The 27,031-nt window shown below is 55.2% G+C and overlaps 9 protein-coding genes and 1 pseudogene across 10 annotated transcripts; 4 read left to right on the top strand and 6 right to left on the bottom strand.

Annotated features, from left to right (window-relative positions):
* Window positions 1-361: 361 nt before the first annotated feature.
* G647_05648 (uncharacterized protein) lies at window positions 362-1,239 on the bottom strand (the record flags this gene model as incomplete). Its single annotated transcript, XM_008729974.1, has 3 exons — window positions 362-637; window positions 690-997; window positions 1,047-1,239. The coding sequence occupies 3 exons, from the start codon at window positions 1,237-1,239 to the stop codon at window positions 362-364; spliced, it is 777 nt and encodes a 258-aa protein (XP_008728196.1).
* Window positions 1,240-2,765: 1,526 nt separating this feature from the next.
* On the bottom strand, window positions 2,766-2,838 carry G647_05647 (annotated as a pseudogene). Its single transcript has one exon. The product of its transcript is annotated as a tRNA-OTHER (tRNA).
* Window positions 2,839-3,312: 474 nt separating this feature from the next.
* Window positions 3,313-8,421, top strand: G647_05646 (uncharacterized protein; the record flags this gene model as incomplete). The annotated part of the gene is made up of 2 exons (XM_008729973.1): window positions 3,313-3,377; window positions 3,432-8,421. The coding sequence occupies 2 exons, from the start codon at window positions 3,313-3,315 to the stop codon at window positions 8,419-8,421; spliced, it is 5,055 nt and encodes a 1,684-aa protein (XP_008728195.1).
* An 855-nt stretch (window positions 8,422-9,276) lies between these two features.
* G647_05645 (uncharacterized protein) lies at window positions 9,277-10,996 on the top strand (the record flags this gene model as incomplete). Its single annotated transcript, XM_008729972.1, has 4 exons — window positions 9,277-9,618; window positions 9,740-10,379; window positions 10,502-10,554; window positions 10,649-10,996. The coding sequence occupies 4 exons, from the start codon at window positions 9,277-9,279 to the stop codon at window positions 10,994-10,996; spliced, it is 1,383 nt and encodes a 460-aa protein (XP_008728194.1).
* Window positions 10,997-12,058: 1,062 nt separating this feature from the next.
* Window positions 12,059-13,318, bottom strand: G647_05644 (uncharacterized protein; the record flags this gene model as incomplete). Its single annotated transcript, XM_008729971.1, has 3 exons — window positions 12,059-12,297; window positions 12,355-12,612; window positions 12,664-13,318. 3 exons carry the CDS (start codon window positions 13,316-13,318, stop codon window positions 12,059-12,061), a joined length of 1,152 nt encoding a protein of 383 aa, XP_008728193.1.
* Window positions 13,319-14,693: 1,375 nt separating this feature from the next.
* On the top strand, window positions 14,694-16,760 carry G647_05643 (uncharacterized protein; the record flags this gene model as incomplete). The annotated part of the gene is made up of 1 exon (XM_008729970.1): window positions 14,694-16,760. One exon carries the CDS (start codon window positions 14,694-14,696, stop codon window positions 16,758-16,760), a length of 2,067 nt encoding a protein of 688 aa, XP_008728192.1.
* Window positions 16,761-17,479: 719 nt separating this feature from the next.
* On the bottom strand, window positions 17,480-18,954 carry G647_05642 (uncharacterized protein; the record flags this gene model as incomplete). The annotated part of the gene is made up of 4 exons (XM_008729969.1): window positions 17,480-17,797; window positions 17,931-18,665; window positions 18,768-18,842; window positions 18,907-18,954. The coding sequence occupies 4 exons, from the start codon at window positions 18,952-18,954 to the stop codon at window positions 17,480-17,482; spliced, it is 1,176 nt and encodes a 391-aa protein (XP_008728191.1).
* A 338-nt stretch (window positions 18,955-19,292) lies between these two features.
* G647_05641 (uncharacterized protein) lies at window positions 19,293-21,746 on the bottom strand (the record flags this gene model as incomplete). The annotated part of the gene is made up of 1 exon (XM_008729968.1): window positions 19,293-21,746. The coding sequence occupies one exon, from the start codon at window positions 21,744-21,746 to the stop codon at window positions 19,293-19,295; it is 2,454 nt and encodes an 817-aa protein (XP_008728190.1).
* Window positions 21,747-22,445: 699 nt separating this feature from the next.
* On the top strand, window positions 22,446-24,400 carry G647_05640 (uncharacterized protein; the record flags this gene model as incomplete). Its single annotated transcript, XM_008729967.1, has 3 exons — window positions 22,446-22,937; window positions 22,992-23,445; window positions 23,496-24,400. 3 exons carry the CDS (start codon window positions 22,446-22,448, stop codon window positions 24,398-24,400), a joined length of 1,851 nt encoding a protein of 616 aa, XP_008728189.1.
* Window positions 24,401-25,299: 899 nt separating this feature from the next.
* On the bottom strand, window positions 25,300-26,866 carry G647_05639 (uncharacterized protein; the record flags this gene model as incomplete). Its single annotated transcript, XM_008729966.1, has 2 exons — window positions 25,300-26,228; window positions 26,317-26,866. The coding sequence occupies 2 exons, from the start codon at window positions 26,864-26,866 to the stop codon at window positions 25,300-25,302; spliced, it is 1,479 nt and encodes a 492-aa protein (XP_008728188.1).
* Window positions 26,867-27,031: the final 165 nt, after the last annotated feature.

The raw sequence follows: 27,031 nt of genomic DNA, 5'->3' as shown, positions 1-27,031 counted from the left end.
TCAGGAATTGATTGCGTACCGTGAAACGCGTGTACCGTGAAATGAATTCTTGTTGTCATACTATGAGCAAGATTTCTCCCTGGATACGATGCAACTCCTCCCTGTAATATGCATCCATGGAACTCTCTGACTCTTTGGCCAAGATCACCGCCCCATTTATGATATTTACATATGTGCATCAACCCCAGACGCCTTCGCTGAAATTGAGTGTCAAGGCTGAAAGTCATGATTTCCCCTTACAGACCCTTAGACTGAATACCATTCTTCACCGCCACAGCCCATTGTCACTGTGGCACTCCCGTAGCCATAGCGCTGACGTCCCCGCGGTAACTATGTTGTCCTACGAGAAACCCCTCACCATTCAGCCATCTGGCTCAGTCATGTCGGAGTCAAGTCGGTCATGGTCACCTCGAGCTTTGCCCTTAACACGCTCGGTGTCCTCGTCGTCCTCTTCATCATCGTAGTTTTCTTCATCTTCCGAGTCGTTGTTCAGTTCTTGGTCGGACTCGCTTCCATTGGCGGCGTCGTCGTCGAAGTCGTCAAAATCGTCAAAGTCGATATCTTCGGCTTCGCTGTCATTCCAGAAGTTGTCGTCCACAGGCTTCTCGACTTCTGGCTTGGTTGACTCGTGGGTTGGCTATGACGGCGTCAAAAATGTCTGCCACTCTCACTGGGTAAAGTGAACATACCATGATAAAGCCTTCTGGAATATCGTTCTTGGAAGCGTCCACGTCCCGCTTGACCCTGGCCCTGAAGGCGGGTTCGTCATCTCTGTACATCACGCTTGCGTCGACATTTGCGGGTGAGGAGACCTCTGCGTCATCCAGCAGTGAAAGGATGGAGAGAAGGACCGACTCGACACGCTGAGCAGGGGACCAGCGCTCGCCAGCAGACTCGCCAGACATCATATCATCACCGGGCGCATGAAGAATGGAGATGCAGAGTCGGCCATCGGGATAGATGTTCGGATGCCACAGGGGTTTGGTGAATCGGAAGTCTGGACCAGGTCAGTTACAGCACATATTCGATCCCACCAGGCGCCTTACCAGGCGGTTTGTACGGATAGTCTTTGGGGAAAGTCATTTGAGCCTTGAAGTAACCACCGTAGTACATGGAGTCGGGGTTGATGACCATCAAAGCGAGATTCCAGTGGTAGATATTTTCCTCATCGACGTCTATCTGAACCCATTTTTCTTTCGCCAGAGCTTTGTACTCCTTCATTAATACCGCTTGAGACATCGTGGGCACTCGGGTGGCAGTGAGAACGTATTCCTTTCGGGAGGCTTCGTCAGAAGGATAGGTGGCGAGGGTGAGGCGCGGTTTGAGATCGGTCTGGGAGGGTGCGACTTCTATTGTTGTTGGAGGCGATCATTACTCAGAAGCAGACGATAGACGCGTTCTGACGGCGTAGGCAGTGAATATGGGTCCGCTGCCTTCTTCCAGTCCCGACCTAAATGTCACCGACAGCAGTACATTCTTCAGAGGTGACTTGACGAGATGAGTAGAGAACTCTGGCTGCGCAGACGGCGACCTTGGAAAGTGTCGACGGCTGAAAGCGGTGATAGGAGTTGACTGAGGACGTGCCGGATTTCAAAGACGACAAGTAGTCATCGGAAGAGAAGTGATCTTATCAAGCGTCAGAAAAGGGTTCCCCGAGATCGAGGCCTTGATGTCGGGATGACATGGCGAGCCAGATGGCAAAATCCATGACACACGTGCATAGCTGGATCATGACAGGGATGCAGGGGAGAACTACGCTACACTTCGCCGCCGCCCAGTTCTGGTGCTAACTAATATACATTTGCATATATGTGTTCTATACCTTATGTACGGCTCGAATATCCAATACTGTGTAGCATCACCTCAAAAGAATGGTTGAATGACGGCGTAGGGGTACCTCTCTTGTGTCTATTCTGGTCTGACAACGGGAATTTGCCACATACCACGTATTTCAGCGACAACAGAGCACACCTGACTTGTGCCAGGCTGTACGTTGCTGCTTTACTCAGCCATAATGGGACCGTCTCAACGTCAGGTTAGCCCCAGCACCACCAGCCTCCGCTTCAGCTGTTAGGCTGCTCAGGCCGCTATCGAACCCCTGAAGACTACAGTATACCCAGTGTTGCAGGAGAGCTTGAGGCGTTCAAGAGCCATCATCCATAGGTCAAATCTATAGCAGGAGGCATCGGCCTGAAACCCTCTCAGAGCCGCAAGCCGCAAGGGCGCTTTTCTCGACACACTCTCTCTACGTTCCAGCTGAAGGTACCACGGAGAGTGGTCGGACTGAGCCACAGTACATCCGTCGCGCCAGCAGCGGAAGTGAGGAATTTTTGATCTGTGAAGTATGCCCTCCTGGACGCTGGGTACATGTTGCGCTCCAGTGCTCCATACCAGTACGCGCGGTCAGGAGATGATTGTCGTAGCGCCTTCAAAGGGCAGTCATACAATAGGCCTTGATGTCCGGCAACTCTATGTGGATGACACAGCAAAGGGCAATCTAAGCTTCAGAGGACGACAACAGCCTGGTCTCCGCTAAGAGCATCTGCTTAGAGACGGACGTCCGTGCTACTCGTACGAGGCACAAGTGCTCCAAACCTTCTCTTCAGTATTGTGTTCACCGGAGATATTATTACGTATGTGCGGCGCCGCATCTTTTCACTTGGAAAAATTTATTGGCTTCACCAGCCTCAAGCATCGACAACATTAATTATCCTAGCCACAGGTTATGCAACGACGTTCACAATCTTCAAGTCCAAAAAAGACATCTCCCCCGGGTGGGCTCGAACCACCAACCTCCTGATTAACAGTCAGACGCGCTAGCCAATTGCCTAGTTGAGAGTTAGTGACCTGTTGCTTGCTTGAAGTTGCTGTCATGAACTTACGCCACGGAGGATGTGATTTGTTGCGCAAATTTCGACTATACAAAAACATATACATGCAGAACAGATTGATCACGAGCAATGTATCACGTGATTTGCTGCCCCTCTCGCTCACAATAGCCGAGTTTGACATCTCGATCCGGACGCCACAAGCCGGTTGCTCGGGGAGTTAAGTTTGCGTGGGATTAAATGGATGGCGTAAGAGGCTCGGTCAATCTTGGAGCAAGAGCCAATGCTCCACAATGAATTGACTTAATTGACTTGCATTGACATGACTCTCCGCGTTGCAGGCCGGATCTTTGCTTCCTCGTCTCGTTGCATCCATTGTTTGGTCAGTCTCATAGCTTCTGCTTCCTGCGAGTGTGAGTCGACATGAGAAGGGCGCTCCCCGCATCAGAGCAAAGGTGAATTGTGGTGGAAATTCATTGCGGTCATGTTTGCGCATTGCAGGAATCCCATCTGGCGCGTTGACGACCTGTCCGCCTGTTTTCAAGCAGAGTATGTGCTCTTGGTGGCTGACAGCAGAGCTTAGAGCTGATTGTATCTGTACAGCTATCTCGAAACGCTTATCCCACTGGTGGCGTGCGCGACCTCTTTCCTGCTTCTGCTTTCCCGAGTGGTTCGTCAACAGAAATCGAGACGACGCCGTGATCGTAACCGGGACCTTCTGGTCAATGTCGACGAAGATGACGTGGTCTCGGAGGATGAAGACGAGGATAGTGTTGCCGGCCTCGCGCTGCAGAAGACGTACAGTCACGGCAACCAGTCTTTGAAGGACGTGAAGAGGCCAACACACGAAGTCTTCCGTGTCACAATTGAATTCCTGCTGCTTCTCGCGCAGGTGGGCGTCAATGCGACTGCAGCATTGATTACAACAGGCAGAGAGAAGCGAGCTTCGATTGCACAGACTACCGTGGCGGCGTATCTCGCGGTGGTTGCTGGGGTACGGCTGATCTCATCGACCACAAGCCTTCAGTCGCCTGTGCCGGGACTTTGGACTCACAGCGCCACACTCTACATCGCACAATGGCTTTGCCAGGTTTGGGTGTTCCGCTCGGTTCTGCTGCATTCTCCAGGTCACCTTCTTCAAGCCCTCTCCGTGGCAACATTCGCGATCACGACTACGCTGGTGATTATCGCGTTGACTGCCAGAAAAGGGAACAAGGGTGTACTCCTGGAATATGAAGATGGCATCGAACCCTCTCGAGAGCCATTGGCTAGTGTCTTGTCTTCGGCCACTTTCACCTGGTGTGACCCGATTGTGTGGAAGGGCTTTAAGAAGACTCTGGAACTCTCCGACGTTTGGAACCTGGCTCTGCAGGACAAAGCCGAAACTGTTCTGGCCCATTTCCGTCAAATCCGGAAGACTCATTCTTTGGCTGTCAGGTTGTTATGGTATTTCAAGATGCCTTTACTGATACAAGGTGCGTGGTGTATGGTTGCGAGCGTTTTCATGTTCCTGCCGACTCTGCTGTTGAAAGCTGTCCTGGAATATCTGGAAAATACAGACATTGTGCCTGTTAGTGCCGCCTGGTTGTATGTCATCCTTCTCTTCGCCACTGGCGCGATCCAAGCTGTTAGCGACGGTCAAGGACTGTGGATCGGTCGGAAGATTTGCATCCAGCTTCGTGCCATCATTGTCGGCGAGATATACTCCAAGACTTTGAGGCGGAGAGCAGCTGCCGGTACCGATACAGATTCTGAAGAGGGCGTTACTCCAAAGAAGGCTGCATTCTGGACGAAGTTTAAATGCGCCCGGAAACGACAAGGTCCAAAGCAGTCCGGCGATGCCGTCGGTCCGAATTCACAGAAATCGAAGAGTTCACAGGCTAATAACGGCACAATCATTAACTTGATGTCCATCGACTCGTTCAAAGTGGCTGAGGTTTGCGCATACCTCCACTTCCTCTGGGCTGCGGTACCTGTGCAGTTGGTTATGGCTGTGAGCTTGCTCTACAAAGTTCTCGGCTACAGCTCTTTTGTTGGCATATTCATGATGGTCCTCATCTTGCCTCTCAATCTCTACATTGCACATTCATTCCAAGCGGCACAGAAACGGATCATGACCGCTACTGACGGGAGAATCCACGTCACGAACGAAGTCCTCCAGAATATCAGGATCATCAAGTATTTTGCCTGGGAGCAGCGTTTCCAGAACAATGTTAACGAAAAGAGGCAAGTCGAACTCAATGCGTTGTGGCGAAAGTACGTCTTGTGGGCGTCCGCAGCTACCATCTGGAGTGGTGTCCCTATCTTGATCACCTTTGTCTCCTTTCTCATGTACACCCAGATTGAGAAACGGCCCCTCGTCCCATCAATCGCCTTCCCGGCACTCTCGATGTTCTCATTGCTGCGGATCCCACTGGACCAGCTCGCAGATATGGTGGCCCACGTCCAAGAATCCAAGGTCTCAGTGGATCGAGTCGAGAAGTTCTTGGAGGAAGAAGAAACCGAGAAATACGTCCAGTTGCGCCATAGCAGAAGAAGAAGTTTGCCAGCAACTCGCATCGCTCTAGAGGAGGCTACATTGACATGGGGAACCACCAGTGCAGACGCAACCGAAGCGTTCAGACTGATCAACATCAGCGTCGAATTCGAGATTGGCCGCTTGAATATCATTGCTGGTCCCACAGGGTCCGGCAAGACATCGCTTCTAATGGCTCTGCTTGGTGAAATGCAGTTACTCAGTGGTAGTGTCTACATCCCCGGAGGTTCAGTACGACAAGATTTGCGGCCCGATCCTGTTACTGGTTTGACCGAAAGTGTGGCCTACTGCGCGCAACAGGCGTGGCTCGTTAACGCAACAATCAAGGAGAACATTCTCTTTGCCAGCCCGTATGACGATCACCGCTATCACGAGGTCATCGCAGTGTGTGCTCTAGAGCGAGACCTTGAAATCCTCGATGCGGGGGATCAGACTCTTGTTGGTGAGAAGGGCATCGCGCTCTCTGGTGGCCAGAAACAACGCATCTCACTCGCCCGAGCAATCTACTCGAATTCCAAGCACGTGCTTTTGGACGACTGTCTCAGTGCTGTGGACGCTCACACTGCCAAGCACATCTTTGAGGAGGCGCTGACAGGTGATTTGATGGCCAATCGTACTTGCATCTTGGTGTCACACAACGTTGCTTTGACGGTGCCTCTGGCAAGTCGCGTGGTAGTCCTGGCCAACGGTAAGATCGCCGCTCAGGGGTCACCACAGCAGATCATCGAGAGCGGCGCTCTTGGAGATGAATGGCTCAAATCACGCCCTGTATCGAGAGCGAACTCCAGGCCGCACTCGCCAGTTCCCTCCCATCCCGAAGAGGAGAGATCTCACTTATCTGGAGGGACAGTCAATGGAAGTGCAACTTTGCAGGCCAAAGGATCGGGCAAGCAAAAGCCTAAGACAAACAGGCCAGACAAGCAATTCGTCGACCACCGCCTTGAGGCCAAGGCTACAGGCAGCGTGAAATGGTCTACGATTCGGATGTATCTCAAGGCTATGGGCCCATGGTGGTACTGGATCTTTGCTGCCTGGGGCTTCATCGCAACACAGCTTGGATCAGTTGCGACCAACTTGTGGATCCGCCAGTGGGCGAATGCATACCATGTCCGAGGCGCAGACGCGAACCACGCCTCGGTGAACGCTTTCCATGCCCACAGTCTGCCGTCGACATCGAAACTTGGAGGCTCGTACGTACAGATGCCACAAACGGCTACTACTGCGAACGGACTCTCGATCTGGAAATCGCTATACGATGTCGATGCGAGCTACTATCTCCGAATCTATGCGATCCTGGGCGCCGTGTATGTGTTCATATGCTTCTCTCGGGAGATCATCCTCTTCTGGGGGTCCAGGCGGGCCAGTTGGCATCTCCACGAGAAACTTCTGACCAGCATCCTTCGCGCCAAATTCCGATTTTTCGATTCTACGCCACTGGGCCAATTGACAAACCGCTTCTCGAAAGACATTCAGGCACTCGACCAAGAAGTTGCACCTGTTGCCATCGGCATGCTTCACAGTGCTGCGTCGGTCCTCACGATCGTGGTCTTGATCTCCGTTATCACTCCCGGCTTCCTGGTGCCTGGCTTCTTCATTACGATACTGTACGTACTCACCGGTCTCCTCTACATCCGTTCTTCCCGCGACCTCAAACGGATCGAGGCTGTACAGCGAAGCCCACTCTTCCAACACTTTGGTGAGACGTTGAGCGGAGTAGTCACGATTCGAGCGTACGGAGACGAGGCAAGGTTTATCCAAGACAGTCATGCGAAGGTCAACACGCACAACCGTCCCTTTATTTATTTATGGGCCACTAACAGATGGCTCGCATTCCGAATCGACATTGCAGGGGCGCTTGTTTCGTTCTTCTCTGCCATGTTCGTCGTGACTAACGCTCGCAATATCGACCCTGGTGCAGCAGGTTTGGCGTTATCGTACGCCATTACTTTCACCCAGAACGTCCTCTGGCTCGTGAGACTGTATGCAGCAAATGAACAAAACATGAATGCCGTCGAGCGGATACAAGAGTACATCAACGTGGAGCAGGAGGCGCCAGCGCATATTCCGGAGACGAAGCCTGCGGCCAACTGGCCCAGCCACGGAACGGTTCAGTTCATCGGGTACAGCACCAGGTACCGCGCGGATCTTGAACCCGTGCTGAAGAAGGTCTCTTTCCGCATCGAAGCCGGGCAGAAGGTTGGAATTGTTGGCAGGACCGGGGCGGGCAAGAGTTCACTCGCTCTAGCCTTGTTCAGAGGTCTCGAGGCTGAAGAAGGCAAGATCCTAATCGACGATGTCAACATTGGGCTTATCGGCCTCCAAGATCTGCGGGAAGCTATCACCATCGTGCCTCAAGACCCGACCCTCTTCTCCGGCACCTTACGAAGCAATCTGGATCCTTTTGAACTTTTCACAGACGAAGAGGTCTTCACTGCCCTCCGGCGAGTTCAGCTTATTTCTGGAGCACATGGCACCCCGGAGCAATCAGGCGCGACGACCCCAATAGGAGGCTCGAGCAGATCTCCGACACTGCGAGAGAGTTCAAGTCCTCCAGAGAGTCATGCATCACTGTCTGCAAATGGAACAGTGAAGTCCGGTTCGACCTTGGTGCAAGTTTCCACCAACACCAAGGAAAACAAGAACATTTTCCGGGATCTGAAATCGCCTGTGGCTGAATCTGGCTCGAATCTATCTCAAGGTCAACGACAGCTTCTGTGTCTCGCTAGGGCACTGCTGAAGTCGCCCAGGGTGCTTGTCATGGACGAAGCGACAGCATCCATCGACTATGCGACGGACTCTAAAATCCAAGACACGCTCCGAGAGCTGAAGAACAACACAATTCTCACCATTGCCCACCGTTTGCAAACGATCATCGACTATGACCGGGTGCTGGTGCTTGACCAAGGAGAAGTGGTTGAATATGCTGATCCGTGGGAATTGATACAGAAAGAGGACGGGCATTTCAGGTCCATGTGCGAGACGAGCGGCGACTTCGACACTCTCTACCAACTCGCAAAGAAGGCCTGGCAGGACAGGAGATTGATTGATGATTCTTGAACGGGTCCGAACCCACATTGGAGGCATTGTTTTTGGTATTATGCACTTTCAGCGCGGGTGGCACTCTCGGTTTTGATAGATAATACGTAGATTGCTTTTGCTGGCGCCCAACGGTTTCATTCTGTACATAGGTCGACGACGAAGCATGATATAGTCAGCGGGGGACGTCGGGGCCGGAAAGACGTGGTAATGATACTGTATGCAGGCGTTGAAGGAAGTAGCACGTCGTCCATTGTACGCCTCCTCTCCTTCACGAACTGCTTGGCTTCAGCGGTCCTCACTTCTTGCCCGGCACGGTCCTCAAATGGACTGCACGCCATGTCCCTGACCACCGGAGACACTCCGTCCGCCGCCCTTCGATCGGCTCTCCTCACCTCGTCTCCTCTCGTGCTCCTCCTCTGCGGGGTTGTTGCCCATCATTGGTTCTGGCGAAAGGAGTTTTCGAGATGGACGAGCAGTCGTGTCTCATCCAGGCCCTTCTCGAGGGAGCAGAGAGATTTCGCCGAGCAGATTCTGTTGACGAGGCTCGTCATGCGTGAGAGATAGGCCATCGCTGAGTGGCTCACGTCGCCCATGCGTGTGCCGGGCGCTCGTCTTCGGCACCGCAACAATGACCCCTTCGATATTCCTGGACACGAGGGACCAGCTTGACCTTGCGGGGAAGAAAGCCTCGGGTGATCGATGACTACATATACGGACATTGCGTGTATTCAGTCCGCTCTACGAGTTTCGTTGTTTCTGTACGACTTCTAACCGTTGCGACTCGGACCCAGACCATACCGCCCACGTCCAGACACGGCGATACAAGTATAATATAAAACACAACTCACTTCGGTCGCCCTCCCGCAGGACAGAATGCCTCCAGTCAGCGACCAGAATGGCACCAGCCACTCGTGGATCTCGTTACCCCAAGCCATGTCCAAGGCCGTGTCCTCGCTGGACAAGATCCTGAACGGCGACCCGCAGTGGCAGGCGTTTATTGACACGAAAGCCATCATCGAGCCCGTGACGATGGGCATCCAGAGCACCGGCGGAGACGAAGCCATTCTCGTCAGCGTCTCGTCTGGTGCCAAAACGTCGTCCTCGACAGGATCGGCGAACAAAGCAGATTTCACCCTCCAAGCACAGCCTCAGCAGTGGGAGAAGTTCTTCGCGGCCGACCCGGTGGCGCCGTATACCAGTTTCGTGGGTCTTCAGGTATGTCTGCCCGTCTGGACCCCCGGTTTGCCGTGGTCCACGATGCACGTTTTACGGGGTCAACCGAACACCTTGTTCCACGGACCCAAGACCGGACTTACTGACTTGCCAACTCGTCTAGGGGATGAACATCGTCCAAGAAGGCGTCGGCGTGCACGGCAACCAGGTCAAATTCGCACAGTACAGCCACCTGGCCACGCGACTGCTCGAGCTGCTTCGAGAGGGCCAGAATGGACCCCTCAAGGAAGACGAACAGCCCGAGACGGACGAAGACCACATCACAGGCAGGTACATCTACATCAACGCCCCGGTGTGGGGCCGCACGAAGGTCTTCTACGAAACGTCGGGCACGGGGCCCCAGCAGATCGTCTTCCTGCACACCGCGGGCAGCGATAGCCGACAGTACCACGGGGTGATGAACGACGCGCGCATGCGCGAGAAGTGCACCATGATCGCGTTCGATCTGCCCGCCCACGGCCGCTCCTTTCCCGGAAGTAACCACATCCCGGGCAACCATACGAACAACGAGGAGGCCTACGTGGGGACGATCCGGGAGATGGTCAAGGCCTTGAAGCTCACCAAGCCCATCATCTGCGGTGCGTCCATGGCCGGCCAGGTGTGCGTGGCGGTCGCGATCCGGGCGGAAGAAGTCGGTGCTGGGGGCACGATCCCACTGCAAGGGTGTGACTATTTGACCATGGACCGGCAGTTCAACGACAAGAGCCCCGTGGTCAACCAGGCATTGTTCAATCCGGATTGGAGTAAGTGGTGGTGACTGACCTCTTGAAATGCGATGTGACCCTGTATTGCGAAGTGACGGGGCTCAGCAAACACCGACATGGTTGACTTTGACAGAGTGACTGACTGAAACGCGTTGATACAGTCTACGGCATGATGGCGCCAAAGAGCCCCAAGGTCAACAAGCAGCTCATCTGGGTGCGTATTCCCCTTGATCCCAATCTCTCCTGGTCCTCACATTTCCCGTCACCCTGTAACTACTACGTCGTACTGACCTGCACCGCGCTTCCAGCACATGTACTCGGGCCAAGCGTACGGCATCTTCCACGGCGACCTCGACTTCTACTTTGGCGGCTTCGACGCGCGCGACCGCGTCGCCTCGATCGACGTCAAGAAGTGTCCCATCTACTTCCTCACGGGCGAGTACGACTGGTCGACCACGCCCGAGATGAGCCAGGCCACGGCCAAGAAGATCCACGGCGCCAACTTCAGCTCGATGAAGGGCTTGGGTCATTTCCCCGCGACCGAGGATCCGCAGAAATTCGTGAGTGTCTCTTACTGCCGTGCCTGCAATGCATGCTTCTCGCATGGGATCAACCGTGTCCTTTTTTTCCGTATTGTGCATTGTATTTTCTCCTGATCGAGTTCGAGCTGACCTTGTGGATGCGCCAGGTGCCGTATCTTATCGAGGCCATTGACTGGATCCAAAAGACTCGTCAATCCTGAGTGAGGACTTGACGGATGTGAGAATAGTTCAGAGGGGCTTGATTACCGTGTCCGATTGATGATGGATGTAAGTCAGCCTCGGCGTGGGGTCAGTTGGTGCCCTGGTCATTTGTCTTGGGACCGTAGGAATATACAGTACCCTTCGAGCTTCACAAAAAAAAAAAGCACGTACGAGCTTGCTAAAATCTGGTTGTTATCCTCGGACGTGGCCAGCCAGCCAGGCAGCCGCGCAAAAAACAACATGTCACTGAGTAAAGTGGTCGTCGAGGCTGACTCCTAGACTCCACAAGAATGGACTGTGTCGTTGGCTCTTCACATGTTAAAGCAGGGCAGGGGAGCAAAGGGAAAGCAATAGGGCGTATACGAATCTAGTGCCGTCCTCTCGCCGCGTGATCACTTGATAATTCCATAGTCGAGCGCGACGCCGCCCTTTATCTGTCCTGTGTTGCCCTACGTTGCGGTTCATCATTCTTAACCACCAGTCACGCTCTCCTACATGATTCATGATAGATGTCGACGACATACCTGGACAGTAGCTCGCTGTCGATGGGGAAGCACGAGGAGCCTGAAGGCTTCTACGCCGAGTGCCAACCCCTTTGAAACAAATGGTCCACCGAGGCCTCTGCTATGGTCATGCCAAGGGATGCCTGCAGGTAGGGTATGGTGAGGAAAGACGGGATAGTGTGCTATCGGGTTTCGGTACCGAAAGTGCGCCTTAAGAGTGCTTCAGCCCTATTTAGTCGGCGGCAAGTGAATGAAGGGGGCGAAACGATGGTCGGACAGGCAGAAGGCTAGTTGCTTCCGCCGGATCATGATCTCCTGTTCATATCTGCACAAATCGTTCACATAAAAACACATGACTTTTTGAATTGAACATTTCTCATCCTCCCCGTTCGCTCTTGGCCCACTGGCACGCGTACATCGGTGATCTCGAAAGACGGTCATCATCCATTCCGGATCATGCATGGAATAACCTCTAGGATGGCTTGTAGGATCGAACCATTCTCATCTTCGCGGGTGGCTCCGCTGGGCCGCCATCTGGGTTGGTGACCGTGCCAGGAAAGCCAAGGGCCGTGTTCCAGGTATCAGCAGTGGTCTTGTCTCGAGTTCCCAAGGCCAGGATCTGAGCCTGCACAGACTTGCACAAAGTCTTCGCGGCATCGTTGGCTTCGCAGACGTTGGTCAATTGGTCGCAGATTCTGTTGGTGATGATATCTAGTAGCATTGCGTTAGCATTAGACGAAGAGAATGGTGGCCCAGGGCAATGCATACTTGGATTCAAGGCCTCTTGTTGGCCCTGGGCAACCAGAGGGTCAATTGGCAGGAAGGTGAATTCTGTGGCAGGACGTCCACCCAGGCCTCCCTCAAACTTCATCGTGGGTACACAGAGTCCGAAGTCGGCGCCAGCCACGTCGGAAGTCTCGGCGGCACCGCCAGCTGCAGCTGCTGGGTTCTCAGCAGCTGCAACGGCAGTTGCAGTGGAGGCGGCGGGAGCTGCGCTGCTGGCAGTATCAGCAACTGCAGCCGCAGCTGGAGTATGTTAGTCACGTCAGGTGCAGAGACGGCGAAGAGGAAACTCACCAGTAGTTTCCACCACTCCACAAGCAGCAGCAACGGCTGTTGTGACAGCGGCCGTGGCGCTTGCTTCGACGGCTGTTGCAACGGCACCGCCGTCAGCTGCTTCGTTGGCCACTCCACCCGCTGCTCCCCCGGCATCAACAGCACTTGTTGTTCCATCGGCAGCTTGAGCAGTGAAATTGGTGAATCCGTTCTCTGCCAACAAATCCGCCACGCTCTTGCCCGTGGCATCGAGGGGATTTGCTTGGGTGCTAGCAGACAAGGCGTTCGCGATATCCGAACCGACGACTGCAGGGTCGATCAGAGGTGTGATACCTCTGAGGATATCTGTGGCCGGCAGGCTAGGGTCACTGCAGATTGTGGGGATCGACTGAGCGAATGGGTTGAAGTTCTTCTCGGCAGCAACTATGCCAATGGCGGCGGCAATGGCATCGGCTCCCGTGCCGAGTTCAGCAATGATTTGATCACCGCGCTTTAGCTTGTTGCAGGCGTTGCTGCCGGCCAGTACATCACTCACAGCTGCCCCGGCAATGGTTGCAGCCGCGCCTGGAGCACCGCCTTGGACAGCAGCAATGGCTGGGATTGGGATTTGCTCCTGGCCGAATCGTGCTTGAGCAACGGCCAGCAAGGCCGCGATAGCGGTTGATTTGGCGAACATGTTCAAATCGAGACGTAGAAATGCGAGTAATGATCGACGGGCGAGTTGAGTATGTCGTAAAAGAGAGACTAGCTCGCGTGAGAAACGAACGTACCGACCAGCGGTGGGAGATGCAAGACGCAAAAAGAAAGACAGATGGGGGAATCGCTTGACGAGAATGGGAAAGAAAAGCAAGACCATGATCAGGTCGAGCCCTTTATATTCCATTCGACCCGGATGGTCTGTTGTCACAGCTGTCCTTGGCCATGACAGATCCTAGCGTAGCCGTTGTTGGACGGGTTTTGAGATTGGCCCGTACTCCGTACGTGCAGCGGGAAACTCTGGAGGCGAGTACGTCGAGAAGTGCCTGATACATGTCCGCCAAGTGGACTTCGAGGTGGTTCGGCGAGCTTGGCCGGACAGACGAGTGTTGACCAGCGAGAATATGGCGTCATCGACTTCTCGACTGAGTAAGTCGATGCTTCAGAAGAGATGTCGGATGTTATGCAGGCTATTGGCAAATTGGACGCAGGATGACTGACCGAGGCCATGGCTTTGCAAGTCGCCGAAGGTGAGGCAGACGCAGTATGGGATCCTGTTTCACGACGGCGAGGCTGGCGAGGCTAGCCCGAGTAGATACTAGACCCGGCTCAAAGGGGTTGAGACATGGCCGGGTTCTCCTCGGATGCGTCAAAGGCCGAGGCGAGCTCCACGTGGATGAAGCCACCATCTGATATCGTCAAGCCACAACTGGCCGCCATGAGATCTCGCACGAGACGGCCGTCGCCTCTCGGGTCTTTCGATTTGGCGCTTTCAGGATCGAGCGAGGTGCCTCATGTTGCGCCAGGGTCGCCGAGATCAGATCTCGCTCAAAGAAAGAGTTTCAATCCGTTGTTTCCGAGGGGTCAGCAGTGAAGCGGTAACGAAGAGACATGAAGAATGGAGTAAGCCACTCTCACATAAGGACTACTCTTGTTAGCTCTCCCAGGCACGCGCAGGGTTAGGAAGAGGGAGGCGCGAATTTGACAGAGGGATCAGTGTGAAATTGCATCTTTGTGAGAGTCGGACAGAGGAGCCTTTCAGACCTGGCAGCATCAACATTGGCATCCTGGTGCTGGTAGCCCACCAGAACAAGGCCTTGAATAGTACTGAGTTGTGCTGAGTTGAGGCCACAGTGAGCAGTGAATGAAATGAAATAGAGCGACACTTGAAGACTCGCCAAGAATTACGTCACGCGTCGCATTTCAACACCAAGAGTCCTTTGCGCAGTGGACGAGATCGCTGACAAGACTGCCATTCGACTAATGGCACTTGTCTACTCCGTACACTTACAAGTGCTTCATATTACGCGTTCGTGGCACTCTCAAATAAGTCTTCCACCGAATTCCTCCATACCATGACGGATTGGCGCAAGTACAAGGTCGCTGACCTGAAGGAGGAGTGCAAGTCGCGTGATATCCCTACCACCGGGCTCAAATTAAAACAGCAATACATTGACAAACTCGAGGAATACGAAGCGCAGAGCGGTGAAGGGGCGACCGAGGATGTCCAGGAACAAGATGTCGAAATGGCCCACGGAGAGCCCGTGTGGTCCGTCAACGGCGACAGCTCGCAGCCTCACGATGTCAAACCCGACGTGAGCGAAGCCGCGAATGAGGGGACCCAGGAGGAAGACGCCGGAGAAGGAAGAGCTCCAGATCAGGAAGACATCAAAGAAACGAACATCCCGCCTGCGCTTCAGGAGGAAGAACGCCGCACGGAGGCACACTCCGAGAAGGAGCAAGAGTCTACGCCCGAAGTACCCCCACTTACCGCCGACGCAGGCGTAAAGGACGCGCTGTTTGTGCCAGAGCCTGAGAATGTCACCGAGAAATTAGAGGAGAAGAGGTTGCAGGAAACGGTAGAGGGACACCACGATAAACAACAAGCTCCTAGCGAACCTGTGCAGCGGAACGACGAAGAATCGTTCACGCCTGATCAGCAACAAGCGCCCAGCAAGGATCTGCAGCAGAACGATGAAGAATCCATCACCGCTGATCGAGCCGTGTCAAGTCCCAAGCCTGCCGTTTCATCCACGCCGCAACCTTCGCAACTTCCATCAGACTCGAGCACACCGCTTACGTCCCAGATACCCCCTAGTGACCTTGCAGAGGACCAGAAAAACAGAAGGAAACGAAGCGCCACGCCCATTCCCTCAGCCGAGGAGGTCGCGCGCAAGAAAATGAGACTGAGCGAAGAAGCCAATGAAAGAAAAGCACAAGTAGCATTGGAACAGATGGAAGCAGCAACCGAACTTTCTAAAGATATCCGTATGGAACATACAGATGTTGGACTTCCTGCCGTCTCGGCCAAACAAACGAATGCCAGCGCCGCGGCTGCTGAACCACCTCCAGCTTCACAAGGCAGTACCCTGGTTCCACTCGAGGCACGGAAAATGACCCCATCAAGGTCGCCGTCTCGGTCGAGGAGTCCGGCAGAAGATCGTGACGTTCCACCAGCCATCCATCCGGCAACGTCCTCGTTATATATCAGTCGACTCAAGCGACCGATTCAACCCCAGGCATTCCGCAGCCATATCATCTCGAAGACCAAAACCCGGTCCTCCGATGATTCCGATCCCATCACCGCATTCTACCTGGACAACATCAAGTCACACGCATTCATCTCTTTCACCTCGGTCTCGGCTGCGTCTCGCGTGCGCTCGGCAATGCATGGCGTGAGGTACCCAGAAGAGGGTTCACGAGAGCCGCTATTCGTCGACTACGTCCCAGACGACAAGGTCCAGTCATGGATCGACCAAGAGACCGAAAGCGGCTTCGGGCGAGGCGGGAGCTCGGGTCGTCGCGTCTTCGAAGTCGTCTACGAAGACAGAGGAGACGGCATAGAGGCTATATTCCAAGAAGTGGATACCACGAAGCCGCGGGCCCCGTTAGAACCGAGTCGCGGGTCACGCCTGTCCTTTGAAAGACAGCAGCTAGGCTCCGCCCCAGCTCCCGCTGGTGTCCATCCCGACCGTGCCGGCCTTGTTCCACGGGATGATCGAGGCAGAGACCGTGATCGCCCTCGAGCACCAGCACCACCCTCTGGACCTAAGAACGCCAGTTCCGACCCCGGCAGAGGCTTCAAAGCACTCGACGAGCTCTTCAACTCCACTACCACCAAACCGAAACTGTACTACAAGCCTGTGCCCCCTTCCGTTGCGGCCGACAGATTAGGCATGTTCCGCGGGCTACACTCCCGATACGCCGAACTGGGACGGACCGGTGACGAAGGCATGAAGCGGTATTCTTTCGAGAAATCGAAAGACCGGGAAGAATGGGTGGATAAGGGTCCGGAGTTCGGGCACGGACGGAGAGGACAGGAGAGGTTAGTCGGTGGTGACCGAGGCTTCAGAGGGAGAGGGCGTGGAGGTCCATATCGTGGGAGGGCCGTGGATTCGTGGCGAGGAGGCAGCGCGCGATAATTGGTTTCCATGTTGTCGGCAAAGTGAGGTGAGGCAAGGAGAGAAGAGGCGAGGTGATGCCCGAGGGTCCTTTTGCCCCCAATCTACATGGATCATGATGATGTTGTCGCGCTGAGCATAGACCTGCGACCGACCTACCGACTACACGATTGGGAAGATCGAGAGCATAAAAGTTACTTGTGGACGATATGTGATTAGTTGGGCTGTCCCGATATCCAGGGCTTCCAAGTGCTTTAGATGAATCCCAAATAATAACAAATGCAAGGCGATCATAACGACTGGATCTGTGGTCAGAGCGCGTGAATCAACTACAGGGGAGAAGTGGTCCGAACAGTATGAAGATACTGAGCAGGATGTACTGTACCGAGCAACGTACCCTACGCGACATAGACATAGGGCCGACTTAGATCGTATTGCGTTGCATTGCATTGACTGTATTGCTCGCTCTGGGCAAAACAGTGCAAAGACTATGTCTACCGGCTCGCAGCTCGCAGGTCGTTCCATCCATCCATTCTGCCATCCGTCCAACAGAGCCAAATGATTCAGACCCAAGCGCGGACGGAGACGTAGACGTAGATATAGACGTAGACGCAGATGTAGACGTAGATGTAGAAAGGCGCACCACCGGATCTGGTTCGTGACTGCATACAACATGTCGAATGAATCGCATGTATAGAAGGTCCGGATTCCATATAGAAACGAGTAGCGGCGGCCTCATCTCACCAGTCCTCACCCCACCCATCCTCCTTTGTCTTCCGCGGCGGGTTCGCGGCCGGGGAAATCGTCTTCTTCAGCGCGTTGGTGCCAATGCTGCTGGCACCGCCGCCGCCGCCGCCTCCTGATTGTCCGAAAGTATCCCAAAAGTCTTTCCTTTCGGGCTCTACATCCCTCGACGCGGCGGATGCGGCTGCTCTCTCGTCCTGGCCTTCGACGAACTTGTTGAACGATTGCGCGGCTCCCCGGGCGCCGGATTGGAGGCCCTGGCCGGCCGCCATGGCGGCCTTTTGGGCCTGCGACGCGAAATCTGAGGCGGCGATCTGAAGAACCGGTCGTTAGCAGTCAATGTCATGTCATTTCATCCACCGCTGCTATCGTGCTCGGTCGTGTTCGATTCATGTAGGTTCACGCGAGTGGCAGGGCATGGCATGGCATGGCATGCTAGGGACTTACATTTTTGGCCGTGGGCTGGATGTACGAGTCGTTCACCAGCTTGGCCTGCTTGCTTACCATCCCGCCCAACCAGCCGAAGCCCTTGGTGATCGCGGCGACGGGGTCCTTCGTGAAGTCGTCCGCGACTCCGCCACCAGCCTGTCTATCCGCAGGCTCGGGCATCGCGCTGCCGAATCCCCCATACTTCCCACCCTGGCTGGGCGGCAGATTGTCCGGCCTCGAGGCGTTGGCGTCGCCCATGCGCGAGAAATATGCTTCATTCTGCGCCTTTTGGTCTGCGGTGATACGGCCCCTCGGCGCGGGAGACGCTGTCCGACTGCCTGAGCCGGGCCCGCTGCTGGAGACGGCGGCCGCGGCCGTGGCATGGTTCCTGACGCCGCCAGCAGGCGTGGCGGACCGACTCGCCTGTTTCTGCAGTATTGCCTGTCTCTCTTTCTGGAAAGCGGCCATGTCAAACTCTCGGTCCTCGACAAGGCACGTTAACCGCTCTTTCCACTCTTCGCCCACTTCCGAGTCGTATCGTTCCTTGATCGTGGCCTCGTCGAAGGGTAACGACTTGGTGTTCTTGTTGTAAAAGTCTTGCCAGGCCTTGTTGCCGCCGCGGTCCATACGGAGGAGCTCGACCTCCTTGAAGGCGTCCATGGAGATGGAGCGCACGAAGGAGACGTGCACGCCTAGGCCGCGATGCACGCCCGCGCATTGTAGGCAGATGAACGTCGAGAATTTGGGAGAAGCCTGAGGAGATAGAAGCCGTGTTAGCAGACCCCGAGACAACACAGTGTTTAGACACCGTCATTTGCAGTCGCTTCTGGCGAGAGGATGGACAGCGAGACTCACCCATTGCGGTGAAGGGGCGCCGCAGTCACAGCATCTGTCATTGCCAGCACCTTCTTTCTTCCCCAGTGCTGCGAGCTAAGAGAGCGAGCGAGTAAGTCCGAGGCCGTCAGCTGGCAAAAGCCTGTGAGGGCCTCCATACCTTGCTCCTTGTCTCCTGGTTCACCTCGAAATTCGCCTTCGCGGCCATCTTGTATGTGTGCGATTCTCGTTCGTGGATTCGGGCGCCGGGCCGCGGGGTGGAAAATTGTTCGTGTGCTCACGGTCTCGACCTCTCGCAGCGCTAGCTCTCGCGTAAATGCATGCTCAGATGGCTTTATAGCTGCATAAGATAGGCAGGCAGATATAGTGCAAGGCCCTCACGAATCGCAGATGCCTGGTTTGAGTGCTTTGGAGGTTGAGGGTCCATGTCGTTGGCAACACTTCTAGACCGGCTGGCCAATCTGGCTCGAGTGCCCACAGCTGACAATCTGACCAGATCGAGCAATATACAGGGATATATAATACAGGCTGCCTAGGTATATATCATCAGGCATCGCCGCGCAGTTCCGCAATGAGGGCTTTCTCCCGAGCACCCGTCACCTTCTCGAAGCGGTCGACGCTCATCACAAATGTGCCTCTTCCTCCAGTCATGCTCCGGAGATGTTTGAGATATCCCACCATCTCCTTCAGGGGGACCTTGGCCTTGACTGTCCGCTGAAAACTCACCCTTTGGTGGTTCTCTCCCGACAACGACGACCCGGACTCGAACGGGTCCTTTGGCGCATATATCTTCGACACGTCTATCCTTGTGGCAACACCGCCTGCTTGAGCTTGCTCCTCTTCGTGGTCTCCCAATGAGACAATGTGGCCCCCACGACCCGAGGAGATGTCGGAAATGACATTGCCCAGATTCACTTCGTCCACGTTGATGTCGACGTTCATGACAGGCTCCATCAGCGTGCACGGACTGCTCTTGGTGGCATCTCTGAAGGCAGCGATGGTAGCTAGTCGAGCCGCCGCCGTCAAGGAAGGGTAGGTTGTTTCGGAGCCAAAGATATGCTCGTCTGGGCGCAGCGTCAATGTGACTTTCGTGTCTCTCATCGGATACGACCACGACGGGCCGCGACTTAGGGCTGCAAGTGCGCCGTTCAAACACGCCGTCCGGACTTCGGGAAGCAAAAGATGTGGTGGCAACCCCGGCGTGTCGCTGTCCAAAGGTCGCCCGCGTCGGTCTAGAGTGGGCGTCTCGATGATCACCACGTTTCCATCCTGCTCGTGAACGAAAACATCTTCAGCATCAGTAACGTCCCCATCAATCCCACTTGGCAGAGGTCCAACTCTGGCAGAGCATCCTGCCTTGCCCTTCGTGGCTGCCCGTTCGCCTTCGAATATCTTTGTAACTGGTCCAGAAGAGTCAGGAAGGGTTTCGCGGTAGCCGATCGCAATCTTGCCCATTCGTGCTTTTGCTTTCAGCTCGTGGACGAGTCGATCTTGGGCAATCTCAAGATGCAGCTCCCCCATGCCGCTGATGTGGGTTTGCCCCGTGTCTTCATCCTGCGAGATGTGCAGACTGGGATCCTCCCGCAACAGGAGTGCCAGCTTCTCGTGCATGTCCTTTTCTTCTCGTAAGCTGTTGGGTTCTATGGCCGCAAAGAAGACTGGTGGTGGGACTTTGATGGGTCGAAGTTCCAATTTGTGCAGCGGGTCGGGAGGTGTAGCCCTGTTACCCGCGTAAGATATAAGAGTGTCGCCGGTTCTCGCAAACTTCGACCCGGCGATGACCCCGATCTCCCCTGCACGAAGCGATGAAACAGGAACAGACTCATTCGCATACATCCGGAGCAGCGTGGCTGCCTTTTCCGAGTTTTGGAGGTTGGTATTGAACAGCGTCGCGTTGCGTTCTATTGTCCCTGAATACACGCGAATGTAGACCAGCATGCCCTTCCGTGGATCGTTGACCACTTTGAATGCCAACGCACAACCCTGCAGCGCTTTGCCGGCCACAACCGTCGGAGGGCTGGAGCTCTTCTTGTTGTGCTTCGTTGCGTCCTTTGTGAGGGACAGTTCACCTTTGATCAGCTGCGAAAGGCCCCCATGGACGAGCCCCAGGCTCAACTCTGGATCTGGACGCTCCTCGGGCGAGGGAAGCAAGTTGTTGACGGCATCTAGGAGTGGCTGGACACCGATGTTGCGGAAACTAGCGCCGGCAAAGACTGGAATGACTGCACTTCGTGGTGCAAGTAAAGACCTGCGCAAACTGTCCCAGATCTGGGATGGACTGACTTTGAGATGATCCTCTTCGGCCTCGAAAAAGGCCTCGACCAGTTGATCATCGTGCTCGCTGAGAAGCTCGACCAACGCGACCCTCGCACGCCTCAACTCCTGAGCCAGCTCTGGGTTTTGATCCTCCAGATGCAACAGGCTGTAGCGCTTGATCTGCTTGCCGTCTCCGCCCGACTCGTACAGAAGCCCCTCAAGGTTGACCACATCGGCCACGCCTGTAAAGCGCCCCTTTCCTCCTTCAAACCAAGGGATTTGACAGACTGCTGGCCACCCGCCGAGCCGGGAACCAATTTCACGGACTGTCCGTCCGAAAGCAGCACCATCACGATCGAGCTTGTTGATGTAAGCTATTCGTGGTATTTTCCACTCGCCAGCCTGAGCCCACACTTGCTCGGTCTGGGCTTCGACCCCAGCAACACCGTCGAGAATGCACACGGCACCGTCCAAGATCCGCAAGGAACGGCGGACTTCGAATGTGAAGTCGGCGTGTCCCGGAGTGTCGATGAGGTTGATAGTATGTGGAAAGCGAGAACGAGGTTGAAGGCTTAAGTCGTCGCTATCCTCGTCGATTACGGCTTTCGATGGAGGCCACTCGAATGTGATAGCTGCAGATTGAATGGTGATGCCCCTCGCTCGCTCGGCAGGCAGGAAATCGGTCACCGTCGAGCCTTCATCAACATCACCTATCCGTCGAGTATGACCGCTGTAGTAGAGCATACGCTCCGTTGTTGTTGTCTTGCCGGCATCGATGTGAGCTATGATGCCGATATTTCTCGTCCGTGAAGCTTGTGGCGCCGCCGTAGCCGCGACACCTGCATAGCTCCGACATGAGGAAGCCGGCCTTCGAAACAGAATTCGCGACCATGGAGAGGATCGCAATGTTTGATTTAGAGCGGAGTATAAAATCGGCCGACCATGAGGGATTGTCATTCCCTTCTCAACCTCGTGTAGACAAACCAGGCCAGTTGCTCAGAACGAATTCGAAAAGATTAAAGCAGAATGCGATTAATCTATCAGACCAGGATCAAAGGAGCGACTGGAACGCCGGTGTCAATGAAGATATGCACAGTAACCAGGCACGAAGCAGGCGAAAGGCAGAAAGATGGAATTCTCGATGCCTCCGTCCACCATATCACGACTAAACCGTGTTTGGTTCTTCCCACGACTTTCACCATCGCTCTCCGCCCGCTTAGACACCTCCTAGATGGAGACATCTGCTCACCACATAACCTTGGGTACTCTGTACAGAATCTCTTCTAGTAGGGATCGGATAGGCTGATCCGCTCTCTTCATTTGAGCAGTCCGTTGATACTTTCATCGTCAAACACAGTCCACTGCTTTCGGCGCAGGCATGTGCTGGAGCTCACGCTTGATTGACTGAGGCATTGAGAGCGACCACCCTCCCGCATCTGCAGAATGGACTACACCGCCGTGGCGGGCGAAGCTGACGCTCTTCACGGCTCATCGCCATGGGGTTCCTCGTCTCCCCGTGCCCCCAGAGGCTTTCCTCAAGCCACGGCTCCGGATTCACCAGAGTCCCCGCAACCCGTTCGAGGGCATTCCTACAATCAATCGCAAGACAGCATTCCTGACTCTCCTTACCTGCCTCCACCCGACCAACCCGGAACACCTGGCTTTGGGGACAACACAGTCCCGGGCGAGGCGGCACAAGGTCAACAGCCGGCGGGTGTCCCACAGCACTCCCAGGCGCCGGCACATCATCCACACGATGCCCAAGCGGGACAACAGGGCCATCAATATACTGGTCAGGCGCAGCAACGGCCAGGCGCGGCAAGATATCACAGTACAAGGCAGAACAGGCCGGTGCCGCAATACAAGCTGCAAGCCAAGGTGACTGCGCTCGAACGAAGCGGCCGGAAAGATCCCGTCTTCAGATTTGATGTTTATGTGGGTTGCAGCACCTCTATTTAAACCCATACACTGCTGATAAGACCTATACAGACCAATCTTCCCAAGTTTCGCACCACCCAATTCCGAGATGTCCGTCGGACACATGGCGAATTCGTCAAGCTCGCCGACCACCTGGTGTCCTCAAACCCGGAAGCACTGGTGCCAGCTGTACCGCCAGCCCAGACCTCCGCCGGCGTGGGGACCGATGAAGATGAAGCACGAGTCAAGGCCGCAATTCAACGGTGGCTGAATGTTGTCTGCAGCAATGACGTGCTCATGCGGGATGAAGAGATGGTGTTCTTCGTCGAGAGCGATTTTGGGTACTCGCCCGTGGTGAGAATGAAACAACCCGCGACGGGAGTGAGGCGGAAAGTTTTGAAGCAGTTTGCGCCGCCACCGGATGATACGCCAGAGCTGCACGAGGCGAGACCCGTGGTTAAGATGTTCTATCTTGGCGCGCTGGACACAAGCCAGAAGCTGGAGAGAGTCGTCAAAGCCAGACGAGGTCAGTCAACTCGATCATGATCATTTGGTATGTAAACTAACAGGCTACAGCCCTCGGTCTGGGAGAATCGTCCCTTGGCGAGAAGATCGGCCAAATGGCCGTGCAAGAGACGCATTCGGGTCTCGCAACTGCGTACCGCAAACTCGGTCGTATAGTCCAGACCTGCGGCGACTACCACGCCGCACAAGGCACGGCCGAAGCCACCACCCTGGGGGACGCACTGACCTACCACTCCTCGGACGCCTTCATCGTCAAAGAAACGCTGACCAATCGGCACATCCTGCTCCGCGAGCTCCTGCAGGCCGAAGCCAGTCGCCGGAGCAAAGAATCCGCCGTGCAGCGCCTCAAATCGTCCAGCAGCGTCCGGCGGGACAAGGTCGACGAGGCCATTTCGGCGCTCGACGAAGCCATCAGCCAGGAGAGCTACCTGCGCTCCAAGACACACCGCGTGACGGCGAACCTCCTGCTCGAGAAACGGAGATGGTTCAACCGCACCAGCACGGAATTCATGCTCTCGCTGCGAGAGTACGTGCTCAGGCAGATCGAGGCCGAACGACGCACCCTCGCGACCCTCGAGAGCGTCCGCCCGGACGTGCGCGCCATCGACGCCTCGGGCGGCCTCAGCCGCTTGGGCCGCGAGAACCACCCCACCGTCCGGCGCATCTCCATGGCGAGCAGCCAGGGCGCCAAGGGCGATTCGTGGTCCGGCGTGCCGCGCAGCAGAGACGCCCTCTCACGGAGCATGTCCGGCGGCTTTGGACCGGGCGCCTTGGGCGTGCCCATTTTGCCCGAGGACGAAGAGAACGGGGCCAACGGCGCGGGTGGGGCGCAGCAAGGAGGGGGAAGGCCGAGAAGTGGCACGGGCGCGAGCCTGGAGAGGGTCAAGGAGGATGAAGACGAGGATCGCGTCGATGCTAGGAACGCGGCGAGTCGGTTGGCGCAGAGTACGTTCTAGGCGAGCTAGGTCTGTTCCTTGATGGAGGCTGCATCAAGTGGCTAGCCTGAGACGCGCGTCGATTGGAAGCTAAGTGTCACACGTTACCAAGCGTCACACGGTTACCGGAGAGAAAAGCAGGGGCATGGATCCACAGGTAGAAGAAGCAAGAAAGGAAGCACGACATGGAGCGATTGTGGGGTATTGCACTGACCACAGCCAGTAGGTACAGTACAGTACAGTGCAGTACAGGAAGGGGTATTTGTCTGTCTCACCAACTACCTGGTATCCAAGCTCAGCTTTGCTGTATCGTTACCCATCTCAGCACTGTTGGCACTCTGGCACTGTAGCCAGCATCTGCTCAGTAGACTCTCCCTTAAAGCAAGCCCCTGGGTATCATGACAAGAATGAAAATGAACATGAAAACAAGAAAAAGGGGCTGGGAAGAAATCAAGCTCATCAGCCGATCCTCAAGCACTTTTCCTTCAACCTCTGTTCCACTTGTCGTCAATGTGCGTAGGCTGTTGGCGAAGCTTCAGCAACATTTGTTGACTGCGGAGTTTTGGCTGATCGAGTTGCTCGAAGGAGTTGGACGTGGTTGGGATTATTAGGGCTCCGAGGCACATAAGCCTGGTTTGACCACCGCTGTGGTTCGATGGTTTGCTTGCATTGTCGTTGGTCTGTACAGCTCATGTCTCTGGGGTTTGGACATGGTCGTGATGACCGCTCAGCTTCTTGGCTTTCTACTCGAAGGTTCGGTGAATAGCGCAGTAGGGTTTCTGAACGTGTTAGCCGGTTGTGACTACTTCTCGACAAATCAAGACATACCGTCAAGGCTCACATGGAAGGATGGTGCAACCCTCGATGTTGTATCTTTTTCGCCCTCATTCTTCTGCATCACTATCGGCCGCCTCTTTCACCTAAAAACTCGGACCCAAGTGTCGCAACACGTTCTGAAGTCTTTCTCCGTCTGCGCCGTTGCCGCCGAAATCGTTCTCAGGCTGAGTTGCAGTGGCTGCGCTCACTTGGGCTGGCATTCGTATACCAGATCCGTAAGAAGCGGCACTTGGATTTAGGGTCGAGGGAGGGAAATCGTTCATGCCATTTATGCCCAACCCATTGGGGCTGGGAACGCTGCCGACGGGACCGAAGCTACCAATAGCCGGGTATGTGAAACTGCGAAGTTGCGGGCTCGGAGTAGCGGCGGGAGTGCCAGCAGGAGTATTTGGACGGCTGGAACCATTGCCTCGACTGCTGCCAATTGGACCCCATGGGTTCTGAGCTGGGAATATGCCAGTGTTTGGAGATCGTGCAGGAACCGCCAGACTTTGCTGAGTGTAAGGATTGACACCGGTAGGAAATTGCATCGTCTTGATGGTCGCTTGGAGCGCTTCGCGTTCTTCAAGCAAGGTGGTGCGCTCCTCTTTCATGTTGCCCAGCTGCGCTGTCAACTGAGACTTCTCGCTCTGGAGTCCTTCGATCGTGTCCATCAAGGCACGTTTTTCACGTTGAGTCTGCTGAACGAGGCCGCGGAGGAAGTCATTGTCGTTTCGGAGCTGGGCAGCGTAGCCAAAATCGACACTGCCACGAGGCGATGGTGTCCCAGGACGGCTGCGAGAGGAGAAAGGAGTCTCTGGTCTGGAGAGTGCTCCGCTGCCCACACTGAGGTTGTCGCGCTCGGTGGTGTTACCATTGAAGGTGCCCAGTGAAGCCAGTGAAGCCGATGAGCGGTTGGTGAGAGCAAGTTTGGTGAGAGCGCGTTCAAGCGACTTGCCTGCCTTTGCCGGTTCACCTGGAACGACCTGGCGAGGTGCAGCCGTGTAGTGACCTGTGTCATAATGTGCGTAGACTGTTCTTCAAATTAGCCTCCCGATCGTGATAAGTGCTCCAAGGCGCAGGTTGTCGCTCATTCAATATATCGGGGAGGGGAGACTCACGGCATTCGTCATCCGAGTATTTGCATTCACCTTTCTCCCACCACCAGAAGCAAGTCAAATGTTTGACGGAGCGACGATCCTGGTCGTTTTGATTTCCCACTGGCGATGGCATTGGTGAGGTTGCGCGGGAGGCAGGTCCGCTTCTCGAGCGCAGGGAGTCTTGACCGGGGCCGTCACTTTCGTCTTCAGCACCTTGTGGAGTGCGAATGACCATAGGAACGGACGAGGAGCGGGACTCGCCTCGTGGACCAGCGGCGTGTCCGCCGAGACGAGAGCGGCGTGAGGGTGTCTCTTGAGTCGTCATACTCTGTGGTGAGCTGGGCTCGGATTTCGACATGTCGGGCTCGAACGACTTCTGAAGGGGACTGTGAACGAGGGGGCTGCTGCTCTGACGCTGATTTGCAGGCGAAGGCGCACGATTCCTAGTCCAGGGACTTGGTGTAGGCTGGAGGTACGAGCGCGGTGGCATGGTAGAGAAGCGAAGCTTTTTGGGTCCTTTGGGAGCTCCTGCTGGCGCTTTGGAGGGTGGAGGAAGTGAGGATTCCGACATTGCGACTGCGACAGAGACTTAAATAGCAACCAGTTATAGCTGTAGCGCTGCGGAGCGGACAGGCGCAGACGCAGGTGCGGTTGGAAGTAGAGGGAAGGTGGTCTTCAGGTGGACGAGAACGAGCGAGGAGGGTGAATGCGCGAAGATTCATGTTAACGCCAGCCA

The sequence above is a fragment of the Cladophialophora carrionii genome (assembly GCF_000365165.1).
Source record: "Cladophialophora carrionii CBS 160.54 unplaced genomic scaffold supercont1.4, whole genome shotgun sequence".
In the NCBI taxonomy this organism is placed as follows: domain Eukaryota; kingdom Fungi; phylum Ascomycota; class Eurotiomycetes; order Chaetothyriales; family Herpotrichiellaceae; genus Cladophialophora; species Cladophialophora carrionii.
This window is presented reverse-complemented; position numbering and strand designations above follow the sequence as displayed.